We start from the raw sequence: 19968 nt of genomic DNA on the forward strand, positions 1-19968 counted from the left end.
ATTTTCTACATTTGGTACATCTCTTCCATAAATATGTAATTATTACTTATTATTTTTATTGACCCATTTGAGAGTAATTTGCAGAATCATGGCACTTTATCCCCCTGCACCACCAAACATCAGTGTTTATTTCCTAGGAACCAAGGCTCATTGTCTGACAGTCTTTTATTACACTGACATTTTGGAAGAGTGATTGCCAGTTATTTTGTAGAATGTCCCTCAATTTGGGTTTGTCTGTTTCCAGATGTTCGGATCTAGGTAAGAGTTATGCACGAGAATGTTCTTTCTCTGTATCACATTGGGAAGCACATTATGCTAGTTTTTTCCATTATTGATGAAATTGACTCACCACTTGGTTACGGTGGTGGCTGCAAGGGTTACCATTTTTTCTTTGTAATTAATAACTGATCTGGGGACATTCTTTAAGCCTGGCAACAAACTTTCATCCAGTACTTTTAGTATCCATTGATGATTCTTGCCTCAATCAGCTATTCTGTGTTGATTCTAAAATGTTGCATTTCTAACCCAGTCATTATGTCTGCATTTGTTAGTCGTTAGTCTCCTGGAAGAGCTTTCTTTTCTAATATTTTCAGTATCTGTTTAGACTCATTGACTTTTTTTAAAAACATTTTTTCCTGAAATAACTTTTCTTACTATGCTATCAATCCCTGTCAGATTTTCAAACACACATTATACTAGTTCGTTACGTTTTCCCCCTAAGCCATCCCTACTATACCCCCAAGAGATGAGATTGGGAAGCATATATTATAGTTGAAATCTGTTTGGTATGTAGTAGGTGTTTCACAAATGTTTATTTTAGTGAATGAATATATCAAACAAGAAAAAAACTTTTAAAATTTAAGGTGTTATTGACACTTAAAATTTCAACGGGAGCTTCTTTAAAGCTGGCTCTTTGATCCTTTTGATATGTCCCAGTAATTAATTTTTGGCCCACTTCTTTATTTTTTTGACACAGAATAATGTACCAGGCTCATCTTCTATTTTCCTTGCCCAGCCCTGGATTCAGTGATTTCTCCCGAGTCCTGGTTTCTTTTAGAGGTCATTTAGAAGCTAAAATTGGCAGATGTTCACATTGATGCTGGGGTGTCACTGCTTCTAGGTATTTTCAGCTGACTAGGAAATATACAAATTTGTGAATATAAAGGTATATGAGGAACATGTATATATGTTATACATTTATTATATATCTGTTTAAAATCATGAGTTCATACTGGAACTTTTAATCCCAATCCCACATACAGGTTCTTCTTTGCTTTCCCCTATTCTATATTTATGTATTTCTTACCTCACAGTGGTAAAACTGGGTCCCATTATCTTCAATATAATTTACTCATTTGCTCAATCTTACACTAAATACGAAAGTTTGAGAACTTTCAAAGTTCAAGACTCTCTTTAGTTCTTCTGTCTTTAAACTGAAGGCACATAGTCAAGTTATTTATATTTATGCTGTCAATTTGAAAGAGAGTCCTTTTTTATGTTTGTGGACAATTTTAGTTCCCCCCATCTTTGTTTTATTTTGCTGAGTATGTAAAGCATTAACTATTATATTAGAAATGGAGATTTTAAGTGGTTTCAGCATAAAGGTCAACTATAGAGTGCTATTTCAGAGTGCCCCATGGGGTGTGCTTTTCTCTGTGGTGAGAGCCCTGGGTCTTCCCACCACTGATGACTTTCCCTTGTCCCAGATCCTTAGCTCCAAAGGAGCTTGAATGTTCTATCATTTCAAGCTCAACTTGAGCTAAATCAGTATGTGATTGTCTTATCTACTTTTCCCATATCTGCCAGCGACCCCATCATTCCAGGTAGCCAATCTTATGCCTCTGGAGTTTTTTGTTTTGTTTTAATGTTTCTCTTCCCTTTCCAGGTGATTGGGAATCTCCCATTCTAGTCAGGCTCTAAGTGCAGGTCTCCCCACTGGTGTTTCTCTGTGGCCTACCCTTAAATCCAGAAATCTTGTTCTGAGCTAATAGTCTAATTCCAGGTCCAGATTTTGTTGCATTCTTCTGCTCTAGCACTTCCAGTGCATAGTACCCTGCTTTCCAAAGTCTTTAGTCCACACAGAAGGTTCTGTGTCCCTCCCTTGCTTGCCAAGTGAGTTTAAGCCTACAGCCCCATCAGTTCCCCCTTGGAACACCCTCTTGTTGAATACCTCCAATTTGCTTATGATCAAGAAAAGACCTGACTTGGTTCATCTTGACCTGCAAGCTTGAACTGATTTTGCTTATTGCAGGTGTGTTAAGCATCTGATCATGCATATTTTTTTTTTCTGTATAGATATTTTTATCTTCATAAGTAGATGGTAAGTTTCTAGGGAGTAGAGACTGGCCAGAGGTTCTTTATACTCCTGTTTGTTTGGTACCAGCAGAAAGATTATAAACCATGGGAAAGGAGTGATGGCTGACTCCTGGGCTTTTAGAGGCCTCTTATCAGGTTGGTTAGCATGTGGCTCAATAGCTTGAAATGGCTTGGCTAGTCCGGTTGCTGGGGTCAGCTAACCCAGGATTTGGATTAATTGGAGGATTACTGCTACTATAGTCCATTTAAAAATAATACATCATATACAAGCTTGTGTGTATTTTTTTTCCTTTTTGAGGAAGGGGGGTCCAAGATGTGTTTTACCAGGTTTTGAAATCTGAACACTGAGGGCCTGCTCTAAGAGGTAGAGGAGGCAGCCCAATAAAGCAAGAGGCTTCTGGGAAGCCTTGGAGTAGAGATGGTGGGGAAATCCCATCCAATAAACCAAGACTGGTGGCCAAGGAAACACAAAGCTGCAAGACCTTGCAAGTAGACCAGCATCTATGGATGACAAAATGCCTTGAGAATGGTGGCAGAGTATTCTCCAGTGGCTGCTGTTTAGCAATGCCTTTCCCAACTGGTATTCTCTCCCTAGGAGTTAAAAAAACCCTGGAGCCTTGCAGCCAGAGAACTTGGGTTTACTGAGCAGAGCAGTGGTAAGTGTGTCTTTAGACTGAGAGCAGGTAATATGGTGAGAATTGAGGTGAAGTTTAAGAAGTACTGCGAGTATCCTACTGGACATGCCCCTGTTCCTCTTGCCTTAACCCATTCTTCCTGAGCCACACAGCTAGAGTGGTGAAGCTGTGATTTGAACCCAGATAGATTTGTCTGAACTCTAAGCCTGATTCTAACCATTCAGAGCACTGCTTCTCAACTGATGAAATACTTGAGATGAACTCCTAAGGGTAGCGTGAGAAAGGTCATGGCTGGCTCCACTAGGATTGTCTCAACCCAAAGAGCTACTAAATTTGGAAAGTTTTCCTACCTCATGCATGATGACCTGTCAGTCCTCTTTTTGAGTTGTTAGAATAATGGGGAGCACATTCACAATACAGCCTTCCAGTTGCTTATGTTCATGAAAAGCTCTTCCAGCTTCTCTTCACACCATGTCTTGGTCTCCTCAGTGAGTTCTCGGCCTCTGAATGCACTGATCCTTGGCTGCTGCTGGTGCTTTAGATATGGTCTGCCCAGAGAAGCCTGTGAAGGACACTCACCCATACACCGAATTATAACTTTTAATGGAGTTGTTGAACCAGCTTAAACTTCACCTGTTTGACAGATATGCTGTGGCTTTATTTTTTTAAGGAGAACCACTGGTCCTCATGCTGTTGCATCTCTGTGGGCATGGAACCACCACCACTCCAAACAGGAGCTATGGGCACTTAATGGGCAAACCCTCCGTTTGGGGCCTCTGTGGAGACTAGCAAGCACATTTGGGTAGATGTGGCAGCCACAGTAGGGAGGTTCTGACCATGTACCTACTCTCTTGGATGGTGAGTAATGCCTCCTTTGTGTCCTTGGGAGCACAAAGCTGTCCTTCAAAAAGTGATGTATGAGGGTGTAGCTCAGTAGTAGAGCATTTGGCTACAAAAAGTGATACATAAAGACCCCAACAGAGCAAGGCACTTAGGAGGGTATGGATGGAACCTTACCTGAGTGTGCTTTGGTATCAAAAGCCTGAGGTGGGGGCACTAAGCCTTTATTTTCCATGAAGACACTGTTCCTTGTTCGATGGATTCTTTTCTGGAAGCAGGGCCAAATAGAGAGTCACAGTCAAGTCACATCTGGGAGGTTTCAAGTCTGTCCCAAGGTAGAGTCACACTGGGTAAAACTCTGGTCTAGTCTCATAAGCTTATAATTCCAAAGATGAGCTGCCACAGAGACCCTTCCTTATTATCTGCCTCCTTGGCTGCCTGGAGAGTTCCTCTGCTGTTTAGCCCTCGCATCCCTGCCTTTCTGCACAGACATCTTAGGCCATGTAATGAACACAGCCCAGAGAACAAGTCCAGGACCATAAAGTGTAGGGCATGAGTTTTTGATTGATATCTGGTACCAATGTCAAGAGAAACTCTCGTATGGCCCTGTAGAAGCCAAGTGATCTTTAAAGGGCTGCTGTTAGGGGGCAATCATGCATAAAAGCCTAGGGGCTGGATCTCAGGCAGAAGGATCCAGGCTACAAACCCTGAATGCCTCCTTGAAAACTCAGACTACAAGAGACCTCTTGAACCACAGACAGACAATTTCTCCAGGGAAATCCAGGGAATGAAAGAAAATAAACGAACTAGTCCTAAATTTCCTTAAAAACAAAACAAAATTCACTGTTAACAAATTATCAGAATGAGCAAACTTGAGCAAACTCTCAAAAGCAGGAAAATCAACTCTTTAAAACTTTACCTAGTAAGAATAGGATGACTACCACAAGCCTGATTTTGAATAGTTTATTAAAGGAAAGGTGAAGCATCAGTTTCAAATTGTACAAAAGGAAAAAAACCTCATATTGCAAATGTACAATTTACAGAATTACTAGCAAAACCAATCAAGGAGACACTGAAAATACAAAAATTCGATTGACTTCAAACTCAACTGCAAACCCATTGGAGTAGATATTAAGCCTTTTTGTTGTTGTTGCACGGTAGTCTACAATTCTAAGTCAGCATCTGTTTTCCACATGAGACTGTCAAGCAAAGGATCACTCTGTGCATGTGCCAGGGCACCTCCCAGCTTCCTCCTTGGCCAGAACCGTTGGCAGGGCTGGCAGTGGCTGACAGTCCAGTTATTCCTGCCCCTTCATGTACAGTGAGGCCCACATTTCTGGAAGAAAGTGAGACCCCAGCCCCTCTAACTGGAGCCCAGGAATTGCTAAATTAGCAGATACAACATTTTTGGTGACCAGGTTTTTTCAGAACTGTACAAATATTGAGAAAAATCTCAGTTTTGTGTTTACTAAAAGAATGAATAATCCATTTGCTTTCCCCAAAAAAACAATCATTGGGTGCACAGATTAGTAAAAAAATGCTTTTCATTTTTGGTAGAGAAGGGAAAGCCTCATGATTCTGTTGCAGCTACTTTAAAAACCAGCCCACAAACAGCTGTGGATGGATTGGTTTGGAATTGAGGCTTACTTTAAAAAATCAGAAAGGTAGAAACTAAGTGGGCTTTTTAAAATAATAGCAGCAAGTCATAAAAGTCTAAGCAGAATGTAACTCTAAACCATTGAAGGATGTCCTGAAGATTCATAATTTCTTTCCCCAAAATAATTAATATGCACATTTAACACTGAAATGTAGCTGTATTTCAAGGTAAGCTTAGGAACTTCACCCTCTAAGCACAGACTTCTATGCAGCACATACTTCTATAATTGGTAAACTTAATTCACAAAATTAGCGCATAAGGTATTAAGTGCATGGGAAGTAGACACAGTTATGTTACACTCAAAATTACTTTTGAATTGCAAAGAAGTTCTTCATGATTATCTTTTTAAGAAAACGGAAGTCTATGTAACTTGAATTTGGCAGGGCATGAAATAAGTAGTAAAAACAGCAAACCGATAACTTGAGAACCATTCTTGTTTTTCTGAGAATACTTTATTTGCTGGTAGAAGTTGCTAAAAATGCACAGAACAAATACCAATAGAAAATGTACTGTATTTGAATCTCCCTATTCTATATAAAATGAATGGTGTACAGCATCTGTTGGAAAATGGCTGCATGGACATTTCTTATTTTATGCCCCCTTATAAATAAAAATAAACCTTTTTATTCAAGAGTATATAAAATCTGGGAATCCATATCCACAGAGGGTGTGTGGTTTTTGGCAGAGATGCACTGTCAGAATTTCATCTTAGCTTGTCAATATTCTGCTCCTCCGTATTTCTGTATTCCACAAGGTCAACCAAATCCAGTGAGCTCCAAAACACTCTTCGGCAATTAGGATGAGCTGCTTACTCATAGGTTTAATAAAAATGGTTAGCTTTTAAAACATAAAAAGGCAAAATGTTAAAACGGTTTTTAAATTGTACAACAGGAAAATAAAGTTAAAAATATTTTTTTTTTTTACTCAATGCTGAGTTTTCATAAAACAGGTGTATAACAGTGTTTATCTTGACAGCTGTTTTAAAAATTTAAAATTTTTTCCTCCCTCCAGAAAAACACACACATCTGTATTGGGATAAGTCCAATATTAGGACACAAATGATTTTTCAGGTCAGTCTTTCTGAGGTGACATTCACCAACATTCTCTTGGGTAATTTACATGCTCCTCTTCTGTCACTGCAAAAAGGGATTGACCTCAATCATTTGATTAAAAAACAAATCAGATCACATCAAAAGTGTTTTTTCCCCCATACAAGCTATCACAGTATATAGGCCTCTAGCTCTAAATAATAGAGTTCCAGATTTGTAAATTTTCTTCAGACTTCAGAACATAGGCATTCCAAATCCCTAGAAAAATGAGAAACACAATTAACTTGGTGAGTAAACAAGACCCAGAAACTATAAATAAAATGCAGTAATAATTTAACATTTACTGAATCGTCTTCTATGATAGCTGCAGAATCAAAGAAATCTGGCCTCAGCTCAGCTCTCTCTCGCCGATTTCTTGATGGGGGCTGGAAAGAGAAGCCAAAATGTTTTCCTGAGATACATTAAGATGGTAAGCAGCTAATATTTCTGATGGTATCACAAAATAGAGCTGTTGAGGATCAAATTTTGAAAGGAAAATAATGTGGCTTTTACATGGAGTATACATTTTTTAAAAAAAAGGATTTCAAACTACAATGAATAAACTGAATAGGTAAATAAATGCATATAATTAATTTTGGGGCCTATAAACACAGAACATGCCTTTGAATCATGGAATAATTATAAAATTGATTCCTAAATTCCCAAAAGCAGGTAGATGGAAAGCTACTGATGAGGGGTAGAGACTGGAGTGACATGATCTCCTTTACACTCTTAGAAATGTTTCATTATGGAAAATTCAAAACCTACAAAGCAGAATGTTATGGGCTAAATTACATCCCCCCAAATTCATATATTGAAGACCTAGACCCCAGTACCTCAGAATGTGAGTGTTATTTGGACACCGGACCTATAAAGAGGTAATAATTGAGGTAAAATGAGGTCATATGGGTGGATTCTAATCTGATTCATACCCTTATAAAAGGAGGAGACACACAGGAAAGATCCTATGAAGGCAAAGGGAGAAGAGGACTATCTGCAAGTCAAGGAGAGAAGCCTTAGAATGAAATCAATCTCCCTGATACCACGATCTCAGACTTCGAGCCTCCAGAAATGTGAGCAAATTTCTATTGTTTAAGCGACCAGTCACGTGGTACTTGTATAGCAGCCCTAGCAAATACATAGAGTAGTTCGATGAACTCCCATGTACCCATCACCTAGCTTTAGCAACTGTCAAGCCTTTGGCCAATCTTGTTTCATTGAGTCTCCTGTCTTTTTCTTTTCTATGTCAATTCACCTATAACTACTTCAAAATGTAGAAGTACATTTTGGACAGAAAAGGAATGGAAATTTAAAAAAACAACATAACCACTATGCATTACTATCTCTGATAGTCAATAATTTCTTAATATCATCTATACCTAGTCCATATTCAGGTTTCCTTACTTCAAAGATGTTTTTTTCACACTGAACAAATATGGTCCATATTCTGTGTTTGGTTGCTATGCTGGAACACTATATATCATCAGACTCCAAGTTAATTTAAGAGACCAAACGTACACACTATACTGAGAGACAGATCTCGTGTGAGCCCCTTCTCAAGAAGGTAATACGGAACCAGTTCCTGTTACTGCCAGAATTTAAAATCTGACAGCTTGGAAAGCAGGCTTGAAAAACACAAGCTCATCCAAATGTGCTAAGCGTTACACTGGTCCTACCTGCTGCTATGTTTACAACCTTCACACCTCTCTCTCCTTCCCATGGGGTTCTGAAAACAAGAGCATCATTTTACACCAACACTTTCACGTATTTTAACAGAAAAAAATGTATCGAAATTTCCTTACCAGATCAATAACCATGGTGTCTTCAAATTCTTCATTCATATCTTCTAACTGGCTCCGGGATGACATCATCACATCTTCAAAAATGGGCTCAGCATCTTCCTCCATTAGGCCCCGACTGATAAGGAAAAAAGCATGATCAGATAGTTGTTCAGACTCATCGAATTTGGAGTCCTGGCTCTTTCTTACAGTAGGTCTTCTAACCAATGAGAGCACAAGTTCCAGTTACAACCCATAGGCTGCACAAATTATGATCCTGAACTCTTTAAGGATATTTATTTGTTTTATTTAAGATTTCATCTCAATTGATCAAAAGGAAGTATAATTTAAATGCAAAAATAGCAGTTAACATTTATTTAGCTATGTATCAATTCCCACAAAATTCTATGTGATTGGTAGTATTACACCAAATTTACAAATGAAGAACCTGAGGCACCGAGGTTTTAGAGCTTGCCCAAGTCCACGTAGCTGGCAAGTGGCAGCACTGGGATTTAAATGGTGAAAGCCTCAAAAGCCCACACCCTCTATTTCTATCCTACATTGCACTGCATATCCTGAATCTTAACTCCTCTTCTGAGACCAAATGTCAGAGGAAAGCCGTCATTTCACAAAATGAACAGCATCACATAGTCATTATGTTCTTGTGATACCTGATGTAACACTTACACGGCATGCCTTACTCCAGTTCTCACTTTCATGTAGTTCATTCCTGTTCTGTCCTTCCGATTTAAATCTTCTAATTTTGGTTGGCCTAACCAAGAGATCTGCATCTGAGGACTAAGAGAATACATTATTCATTTTGTGGCAAAAGATGAATTTAGCTAATCAGTCCCATGCTAAGAAGGCCATAGTTGGCTGGCCTAATCCCCATGTATGGGGAATTAGCTAGTTTTACAGTCAAAGGTGAGACAGATCATTATTGAAGGATCTACCTTTGCAGAAATGGCAGTAAGTTACCCAAAGAGATGCCTAAGTCTCCAAGGGATTTTGGCTGTGGTTGGTTGTTAGGTATAAAAAAACCCAAAGTATGTTACCCCAAAATACTGCCTGAGATAAAGGTTATTTTAAGCTGAAGGCATTTAAGAAGTGAACAAAGAAAAAGCTCCTTTTCTGCCTAAAGACAGGAAATAAATTCTCATTTTATGAGAGACAGACTCTTATCAACCCAGAGATGACACCAGAGGAATCTGCAAACACACCTTGTTAAACTAACCCTTATCTTCTTAATTAAGGAAGGTATGGACTACATAGTCTCAGTCGGACTATTCCTAGTCCAAATCCCTTTGTCTTGTCAATTCTTCACAAATTTATTCTTTGTCTAAAAGGTATAAAAGCTCCCTGCTTTGGTAACTTCTTCAGGTCTTCATTCTATGATAAAAGCTCCCATGTACATGTAAAGAATTCAATAAAATGTGTACGCTTTTCTCCTCTTGGATCTGTCTGTTTAAATTTTCAGACCCAGTCAGGGATCCTAAGGGGGCTGTGTAAAACCTTTCCCTCCCCTACAGGTGCTTAATTTATCAGCTTCATTCCCCAAATCTCTGCCAAACAAGAGCGCTTCTGAGACCTCTGTATCCAGCTGCTGCCCTGCTCACAAGTGTTCCTACTAGGACAGCCAGTACCCTAAGGGGCAGAAATGATGCTGGTCTTGTGGCTCAGAGCTCTCCAGAGTTGAACAAGGAAAGGTATTAACACATTTTTTCTCAGTCCTTCTGAAGAGATTTGGAGTCAGGTGCATGCCAGGCTAAATTTTCACCTGCCCTGTACACTTACTGGCACATGGACACTTGCATAAACATGCCTCTTGGGGATTTTACAGGATGTAAATCTTAATGGTTTTTAGTAGATAACATCTGTCACGTGAAGTTCTCTCTGAGCAGCTGTCTTTATATCATGTGGGGCTACCACCTTGAGTAAACTGATAAACCTATAGCAGGGAAAAGTAGACCACAGAGGGGAGGAACTAACAATTGGTAAAGTCAGGGAAGTAAGGCAGGCTGCTCAAGTTAGGAAGAATTCACCCTCTAGGAAGCGGGGTGGGAATACTGGTCATAAGGCAAGCTATTCTCTACGAATTATGTTATCCAGTGGCTGACAACGATTATCCTTTTAGCTTTGAAGAAAGGCAGATCCTCTGGGCAAAGATGCTTTATGAAAACCCAGGATCCGAATAATTCTAACACTGCCTCTTTCCATTTTCAACCTGCTAAATTTGTTGAGTTCAACTGAGAATTCTCTCATCCATCAGAGTAAGTCACAGCATTACCCCAATATGGACAGAAAACACAAGGAGCTAGGACATCTTCAAAGTTGAATGGAAAATAAAGTTAAGATTTTTTTTATAGCAAAAGTCATACCATCATCCTGCCTTTTCCAAAATTTTTGGGGCCCTGGTATTAGAAAACGTATTAATTACTAGTGTGGAAAAAGGTAAAGCTTCAATTCTCTCTTAGAAAAAAGGCAACTGTTCTCAGAATTTATCAAATATCTTGACAAATATCTTAATCCATAACAGTTTAAAATATAAACTTGACCAAGACAAAGTACTATTAATTAAATGGACAATAAAAGGAGTAGTCTATATATTTGGTGTTCAGACTAGTAACAACCTTAGCACAGACTCCTGTATTAGGCTTTCTTTCCAAGAAGTAAACTGCATGTCTTTTTCACAAGTCCCTGAGAAGAAACAGACCTGCCCAATGAATCTGTAAACTCCAAATGACATCAGCACTTACTGAGGCTCCATGCTTTAAAGATATCTGGACTTTGATTAACTGATATCCACAAGTGTTGGCAGACTTATTATGTATCTTCTAATATAAATTATTTAGCCTCTGCTTGTGGTTTTTTCTCATGAACTAACCGATATGTTTTAACAAATAAAGTTTTTCTTTGATACCTTTTCTTTCTTTAACAATTCAAGGTTTTATACCATGAAAATGAATTTTTACTACTTACTTGTGTAAAAAGTCAGGTTCAGAACCATGTTCAGACTCAGGTTCCTGAATCTGCTCTCCCATGGGCCGGCTGTTCTCCCGCAGTACAGTGGAAGTGAGCTGTGGTGCTGGCAGGGGGCCAGGAGTCTGAATCATGGTGTCAGTCCTGTTTAGCCATGTATTATCCAGACTTTCATCTGTAAAATTCCAGTTAAGAGTCATAAAATGTCATGAGTGGAGTGAACTCTGGTAGAAGTTAACAGCACAGACTTGCAGAGCATGGCTCCTGGGTTAGACTACCTAGCTTGAATCCCTTGTGTGACACTCGGTAAGTTACTGAATTTCCAAAACTCAGGTTTCTCATATACAAAATGAGGATATCAATACCCAACCTCACAGAGTTTTAAGGATTAAATAAGGTAATGGATGTAACCATCAAATGTCAGCTATCCTTACCTCATCCTCTCTTCCAAGTCCCTCTATCTCTAAGGATTAAATCACTGCAGAAGGGGAAGAACTGGAGACACCTCTAACCTTCCTTTGCTCAAGCAATAAAAGCCCTATTTGCTGGGCCTTACAGGGGTCCCAGGTAGCAGCACTTAAAGTCTGGCAGGCCTTTACTGAGAAATCAGCAAATCCCACTGCACAACTGGGACACTGGTCACCAGAGAAAAAAGTCTTTTTGCCAGGCTGTACATGTATACACTGTATTCATGCTTCCAAGTTCTACCTCTTTAATCACCCTACCCAGCCCTTACTTCCCATTCTCTTTTACTTTCTAGAGGAAACAGAATCATTCCTACTTACTTAGGATTTAATTATACACTGGCCTGCATTGGCAGGTGATTTGTCAAGTGTATATGTTATCTTTGTAATTAGAATTAAATTTCTTCAAGGGACCAGGAGCTGTTTCTTCCTTCTTCCGAAGATTGTTTACAAAGATGTGAACAGATTAAAGCATTATTTATGTATCTAAACTATAGGCTGATATGTTACACAAAGTTTCTACTATAAACATTCTGAGTTATTTTCTTAATATGGGAAAACTTAAAAGTATTACTGCTATGCTTTACCTTCTGAAGAATTTAAATGAAAAAAAAAGAATTTAAATCACAAAGTACACAGTATGAATCCCATTGTTTTTCTTTCTCCATTAAGTCTCAGATTTGTGCGGCATGTTAGGTTCCTCACTTGCTATCAAACATTCCATCTTTCAGTGAAACACACGTGTATGTTCTAGTTCAGCTTTTTAGTTCCTGGAAATATTTAGCTATTGCCTTGTTAAGGTCATTCCAGTGATCCGAAGCTCACTATTCAACAATCTCTTCTTAATCAGCAAAAAGAGGTTTCATCATCTTTTATTCATACCATTTTCACTCAACATTTAATTCCTAACTTTTATTTTTTGCTGCATTTAAAATTTTATGATAAGAATGGTATCATTTGGGTTCTTAACCTGGTAAATCCATCTTTCAGCTCTACTACATGTCATCTTTTCCAGAAAATCTTTCCTGATTCATTAAGAGTCTGATCGCTCCCTTTATGTTCCCAGAAAACCTTTTCGGCCCACCAGAGCACTTCCCATGTGGAACTGAAATTGCCTACTTCTTCTGTCTTCCCATCTGTACTATGAGCATTTTTATTAATACCTAATCTCCAGCATTTCGCACAGTTCTTAGAAAGGTGCGTGGTAAAGACTTAATAACTTCAGGAAGAACTCACTCTTCTTGAAGCGATCCTCCTAACCCCTAAGCATTCTTCAATAAGAACACTTCCTGCAAAGCTCTCTTATGTTTATTCCAAACAGATGAAACTGCTGCCTAAGGATTCTGGGCACATGACCTACCTGGTAAATTTCAAACTGACACACAGCAAGTTTTGTTTTTTGCAATTTAACAACAAATTATCTGGTCCATATATGCTTTTCTTCATCCTGAAGATAGTAAGTGACTGGCTCATTAGTAAGGGAATTATATACGGTTATTTAAATTCTCTAAGCTTTAGTTTCTTCTGTGTGAACTACAGATAATAATGTTGAACTCAGAGTTCATTTATAAAACACTTAAACAGCATTTACTGTGTGCCACATACTGACCTAAGTGCTTTACAAATGTTAGTCAAGTAAATGATTAAATGCTAATAATGCACATAAAGCAGATTCCTGGTATGCAGCAAGACTTTAATGAATGTTGGCGAATATGAATATTACATGTAAGAAAAGCTGTAAAAATATCTATATATCTAGATCTATATCTAGACAGACAGACTAGATAGATGAATGTGGCGGGAGGGGGCATCCTGATACAGGCTGCTCTAGAAGACATTTTAAAAAGGAAGTGACTGGGGTCATTATTTAGAGAAAAGTTTAGGATCCTATACTACAAAGACAGGATTTAGTATTTTCATTTTCTGGACCAAAAAGATTTTAAGTCCCATAGATAAAAACTGAAAGAAAATCTTTAACATCAATTCTGTAAATATTTTCATATCTTTTATTCTCTTCGAAATACTGACATTCTGCCAATAGCAGCCAACATTTACTGCATGTGCCTATATGCCAAGCACTGTGCTAAGCAACCTCTCTCTGTGTGTATACTAAGTATTTTATTTGGAGTATCTCATTTAATATTTACAATAGCTGACAGGATAGGTACTCTGATCAACCTTAATGTAATCACTGATTGAGGCTGAGAGGTTCAATAACATGCTCAAAAGTCATAGAGTTTAAAAATAGAAAGCCAGGTATGAATTCTAGAACTCTAGTTTTAGGGTGTGTGCTCTTCACCAATAGTCAATACTGCCTCCCCAACGATGAAAGAAACAGATTTAAATTCTAATTAATTTTGCTACAGGTTGTAATAAAATCTTTCATGAGTCACTAGTTTTTAGGCAGCAGAGGTGAGATGCTGAAAGGTAAACAAAGTCGTAAAAAGGAACAGAGGAGCAGGATTCAGATCATTGCCTTCCTCTCTCTTGGTTTGGAAAATACTTACTAGAAAAGGCATGGAGATGGGGGAAGGTTATTTGAGGAAATAAACATTTTTACTTTGAGTTGTCTTAGTTTAAGAGTAATGCTCTAATAAAGCAATTTTTAGTCTTTTTGGATACATGAATAACTACCAATGATCACATTTTCATAACAATTCAACTCCCTGGTTCCCACAGTCCATGAGGGTTATAAAACCAGAGCTGGCTATCATTATTTTAATGCACAAAAATAAATTATCCATCCATGGGGTAGAAATGGGAAGTTGTTTTGGTATATTCAATTTGCTGCAGAGGCCTATCTTCAACTTATGAGAATCTCTTCTACATTAGGATGAAATTTGGTATTTGACATAACTACCTTATTTTAAATTTTAATATATTAGAGGGTCAATGATATGGGGATCAATTTTATAAACCTTTGTAACTGTTTCCTCTTTTTCTCTTCACCATTTTCCTCTGTGTTTCATTCTCTTCCAACTTCTTTTTCCTTGACCCTTTTCTGTTCCACTTTGTCTATTCCAACCTTTTTGCCTTAGCCTCTCAGTATGTGTCAGATCTACAAGGAAATAACATGCTTTAACAGTATTACCTTGCTTCAACAGATCTGCCACTTTACCTCTGCAATATAAGCAAACTACTTGTCTCATAGGGTAAAGGCAGACTTACCTTCTACTCGTTTTTTGTGAAGTGGGGGTCGTCCTTTCTTATTCCGTACTGAGGACGTTTTACTACTGCTACTTCCACTGTTCACAGACATTCTATCATCTTCACCTCCAGTGACTAATGAATTTCTATAGGAAATAAGTGGAAGCCACACATCTTCTCTCCTTTCCATCATCTGCTCCGTAAGGAATTTTTCTAGGTATGAGTGACTAGAAACACAAAAGAAGAAACAGTGATTTTCATGGAAGTACTTCATGTATTACTTATTTAATTGTTTCATAAAGTGAGGCTCTCTCTCTGAAAGTTCTGAAGAATCCCCTGGGACACACATTATACTGTTAACAGTGGTTACCTTTGGAAAAAGAGGGAGGAGAATGTAAGGTTTTGCTTCACATATTTCTGGAATGCTTTTAGTGTTCGGATTTTAGTGTATGTGCTGCTGAAGCGAGCACTGGAATGCTTTTAACTAGGTCAATGTATTACTAAGGCTGTGTGTGTGTGGTCCTTCCTATATCAACATTCAAAAAAAGAATCAGAAGTTTAGCTCAAAAGGTTACTGAATTTACTTTTAATGTGTTCAAACCAGGGCAGGATTTCTATAATGGTGGAGGGAGGAGCATGGCATAACAACTTTTTAACTGGTGAAAATGATAAAAGATCATAATTTAAAGTTTTCAGAAATTGTCCTAAGGGCATACAGCAAATAGAGAAACATTTATTCAAGAAAATCTACTAAGTCTCAGTAAAACAGTGAGAGTCTGTAGCATTTGAACCACAACCTGTTCCCTTCCCCTGCCCCCTCTCTCCCACCACTGCCACTCCAGGAGCTCTACTCTGGGCAGACACGGATAAGAAGATGGTGGAGGGGCTCCCTCTTTCTCTAGCTCTTCATCTAGAGCTACCTTGGAAGAAGCAGGCCATTGGTGGGTTGCAGAAACTCTAATAGGACAGTAGCTGGGAGGAAGAAGACTCCCTTCTTCCCCAACCCCTACTTGTCAGGTAGTAACTCTCTCCCAGGCACAGCAGGCTAAGACCACCTGGTGAGACAAGCTGAGAACTAGAGGTTACCCCTGGCTCCCTGCTCATAGAAAATGGATGTTATTCTGGGAGAAGAGGGATGCTGTCCCACCCCTAGCTCCTGTTCAGTGGCATAAAAGTTCTGCCCAGCAACCAAAGAAAGAGTAGAGCAGCCAGAAATTTAACAGAGAGAACCGGGGAAAAGAGAGCCAAGAAGAGCCCTCCTGGGATCACAGATGACCCTAGAAGTTGGCAAGGCCCTGCACATATGCTTAAGCTGCATCCACTCACGGGCAAAAAGAACCAGGGGATGAGGGCATTTTGTTATCATTCCCCATGCCCCACACCGATCTATCTATACAGGGAAGAAGCCTCACTGGCACAAGGGCTTAAGCACAACCTCTAACCAAACACTAGTTAAAAAATAAGCTGCTCTGATCCAAGAGCAACTCCTAGAAAGCTTAAAGATAAAATCACAGTAGACTGGTTTCTAGTTCTGCATGTAAGGAGCTTGGAAGTTGCCACTGCATAAGTAAAGAGCTCAACAAACTAAAAAATCAACAATTTCCTGGATCCATAGAAAGGAAAATAGGTGTCTCTAAGATTAGGAGACACAGGAGGTGAGAGGTTATTGGAGCAGACTGAGAAGCAAAAACCACCTTGAGAACCATCACTGGGATAGGAAAATCTGAGCTATAATTCACAAATTGTTGGAGGTTCACTGTGACAAGTCTCAGAGTTCAAAACTCAGCGGGACCCAGTCATAGGGGGACCTCCCCATAATAGTGTGAGATTTACCTCCAGAAGTTCAACTGGGTTTCCACAATAAAATATCAGAGCAAACTCCCCTGTGCTTTTTGCAGGGGAGAGGAAAAGGAACCATTCTGAAATCTGTCAGAGTATATTATCCTTAATAACGCATCTCCTCAGGAGAAACTGGTTAAGCAGAATACAACTTGCTGGGATATTATCAGAACCTAACCCATCTGGGAGAAGGGAAATACCCAACTCCAGCCCACTCTACCCATTTTGTCCCAACTATGGATAAAGGAAAAAACTGAGAAACACTTGTGAAGTTTACAATCCAGAGGCATGGGCTCACTAAAAGACTGAGACCTACAATCACAGGACTACAGAATGCTTCCCCTCCTCCCATACCTCATCACCATATTACTAAAGGTAATTTATAGCAGTTCCTTTACCTAGTACATCATGTTTGTCTATCAAGAAAAAGTTATAAGGCACACCAAAAGGCAAAAACACAATTTGAAGGACAGAGCAAACATCAGAATCAGACATGACAGAAATATTAGAATTATCAGACTGGCAATTTAAAACAACTATGATCGGGATGCCTTGGGTGGCTCAGTCGGTTAAGCGTCTGCCTTCAGCTCAGATCATGATCCCAGGGTCCTGGGACTGAGTCCCGCGTCAGGCTCCTTGATTGGCAGGGAGCCTGCTTCTCTCTCTGCTTGCCCCTCCCCCTGCTGGTGCGCTTTCTCTTTCTCTCTCTGACAAATAAGACCTTCAAAAAATATATAACAACTATGATCAATATGCTAAGGGCTCTAATGGAAAAGGTAGACAGCATGCAAGAACAGATGAGCAATGAAAGCAGACAGATGGAATCCTAAGAACCAAAAAGAAATGCTAGAGATAAAAACTGTAAAAGAAACAAAGAATGCCTCTGACTGATGAGCTTATTAAGAGACTGGATACAGCTGAGGAAAAAAACCTCTGCTCTTGGGGACACAGTAAGAAAATCCTTGAAAACTGAAAAGCAAAGAGAATGTAGATGGAGAAAAAACAGAACATCTGACTATAATACAACTACAAAAGGTGTTAATATAATGGGAATACGAAGAGAAGCAAGACAGTATTAACGATAATTTGGAACAGAAATGACAGAGAATTTTCCCAAATTAACATCACATACCAAACCATAGATCCAGGAAACTTAGAGAACACCAAGCAGGATAAAATGACAAAAGAACTACATTTAAGCATTCCATTTTCAAGCTACAGAAAATCCAAGATGAAGAAACAATCCTGAAAGAAGCCAGAGGAAAAAAAATACTTTATCTACACAGGAAAAATGGTAAGAATTATGTCTAACATCTCCTCAAAAACTATGCAAGCAAGAAAAGAGTGGAGTAAAGTCTTGAGAGAAAAACCCCACCAGACTAGAATTCTGCACCCTGCAAAACTATCCTTCAAAAGTGAAGAAAAATAAAGACTTTCTCAAATAAAAATTGAGAGAATTTTTGCCAGTAGACCTGCTTTGCAAGAAACGTTAAAAGAAGTGCTTTAGAGGGACACCTGGGTAGTTCAGTTAAGCATCTGACTCTTGGTTTCGGCTCAGGTCACGATCTCAGGGTGGGGAGATGGAGCCCCGTGTTGGGCTCTATGCTCTCCATGGAGTCTGCTTGTGATGCTCTCCCTCCCCCTCCCCTGCTTCCCCTTCCCCCACACCTGCACTCACTCACTCTCTCTCTCTCAAATAAAAAAATAAATATAATCTTAAAAAAAAGTGCTTTAAAGAGGAAAATAATACAGGTCAGAGACATGTATCTACATAGAGTAAGGAAGAGCATTGAAGAAGGAGGAAATGAAGGTAAAATAAAAACTTTAATTTTTCTTAAATGATTTAACAAAATAAGTTTTTGTTCAAAATAATACCAACAATGTATTTGTTCAAAATAATACCAACAATGTATTTGGTTATGTATGCTTATGTATTTATCACATATGCATATATGTATTTGATTATATATGCTTATATATAAGTGAAATGAATGACAGCGATGATACAAGAGACAGGAGGGATGAACTGTGCTTATTTTGTTATTATAAAGTACTCATACTACCCATGAAGTGATATAATATTATTTAAACATGGACTTGGATTAGCTGTAAATATATACTGTAAACTCTAAGGCAATCACTTAAAAAAAAAAGAGTATCAATATGCTAAGAAAAGCAAGCAAATGGGATCATAAAATCCTAAATTAAAACTTTTACAAAAGGCACGAAAACGAGTGGAAGACAAAATAAAAGCAAAGAACAAGGGCAACAAATAGAAACAGTAAGGAATGTGGTAGGTATTTTTCCAACTACATCAATAATCAATTTGAACATCAATGGTACCAAGTAAAAGGTTGTCAGAGTGGATCAAAAAACAAGACCCAAGTATAGGCTGGTATATAAGAAATCCACTTTAAATGTAAAGACACATATAAACTAAAAGTGAGTAAACAGATGGTAAAAGTTATCAAAAGAAAGCAGGAGTAGTTACATCAATTTCAAACAGAGCAGACTTTAAAATAAGGAAAGTTAGCAGGAATAAAGAAGGGCATTACACAATGATACAGGAGCCAGTTCTCCAACAGATATAATAATCCTTACCATGTATGTCCCTTACAACAGAGCATCAAACTGTGTGAGGCAAAAATTAATGGCAAACAGAAACTACAATTAGAAATAGATGAATCTGCTGTAATTGGAGACTTCAACACCCCTCTATCAGAAATGGACAGATTCAGGGGTGCCTGGGTGGCTCAGTCAGTTAAGTGTCTTGCCTTCAGCTCAGGTCATGATCTGGGGACCCTGGGATCCAGCCCTGCATCAGGTTCCCTGCTCAGCAGGGAGTCTGCTTCTCCCTCTGCCTCCCACCACCCCACCCGGCTTGTGCTCTCTCTCTCTTGCTCATTCTCTCTCTCCAATAAATAAAATCTTAAAAAAAAAAAAAAAAAAAAAAGGACAGATGGGGCACCTGGGTGCCTCAGCTGGTTAAGCGTCTGCCTTCGGCTCAGATCATGACCTCAGGGTCCCCTGCTCAGCAGGGAGCCTGCTTCTCCCTCTCCCTCTGCCTGCCACCCCCCTGCTTGCTCTGTCATATAAATAAAAATCTGTAAAAAAAAAAAATGGACAGATTCAGCAGCCAGAAAATCAGTAAGGACATAGATGTTCACTACACCATCAATCAACTGGATAGAATTAATATCTACAGACTAACTTCATCCAAAAGCA

General features: G+C 38.8%; 1 protein-coding gene across 3 annotated transcripts in view; it reads right to left on the reverse strand.

Moving 5' to 3' along the window:
- Positions 1 to 4739: 4739 nt before the first annotated feature.
- Positions 4740 to 19968, reverse strand: part of STAG1 (STAG1 cohesin complex component) — a 418952-nt gene continuing 403723 nt past the window's right edge. For all 3 annotated transcript variants that reach the window (XM_045791826.2, XM_045791827.2, XM_045791829.2), the window contains 6 exons: positions 14926 to 15131; positions 11294 to 11468; positions 9002 to 9112; positions 8339 to 8453; positions 6842 to 6922; positions 4740 to 6755 (listed from right to left, as the gene is read on the reverse strand). In XM_045791826.2, coding sequence (XP_045647782.1) covers positions 6732 to 6755; positions 6842 to 6922; positions 8339 to 8453; positions 9002 to 9112; positions 11294 to 11468; positions 14926 to 15131 — 712 coding nt within the window. In that variant the 3' untranslated portion in view covers positions 4740 to 6731. The remainder of the gene's footprint in view (positions 6756 to 6841; positions 6923 to 8338; positions 8454 to 9001; positions 9113 to 11293; positions 11469 to 14925; positions 15132 to 19968) is intronic.

Source organism: Ursus americanus, chromosome 20, assembly GCF_024610735.1.
Source record: "Ursus americanus isolate L20-20 chromosome 20, mUrsAme1.1.p, whole genome shotgun sequence".
In the NCBI taxonomy this organism is placed as follows: Eukaryota; Metazoa; Chordata; class Mammalia; order Carnivora; family Ursidae; genus Ursus; species Ursus americanus.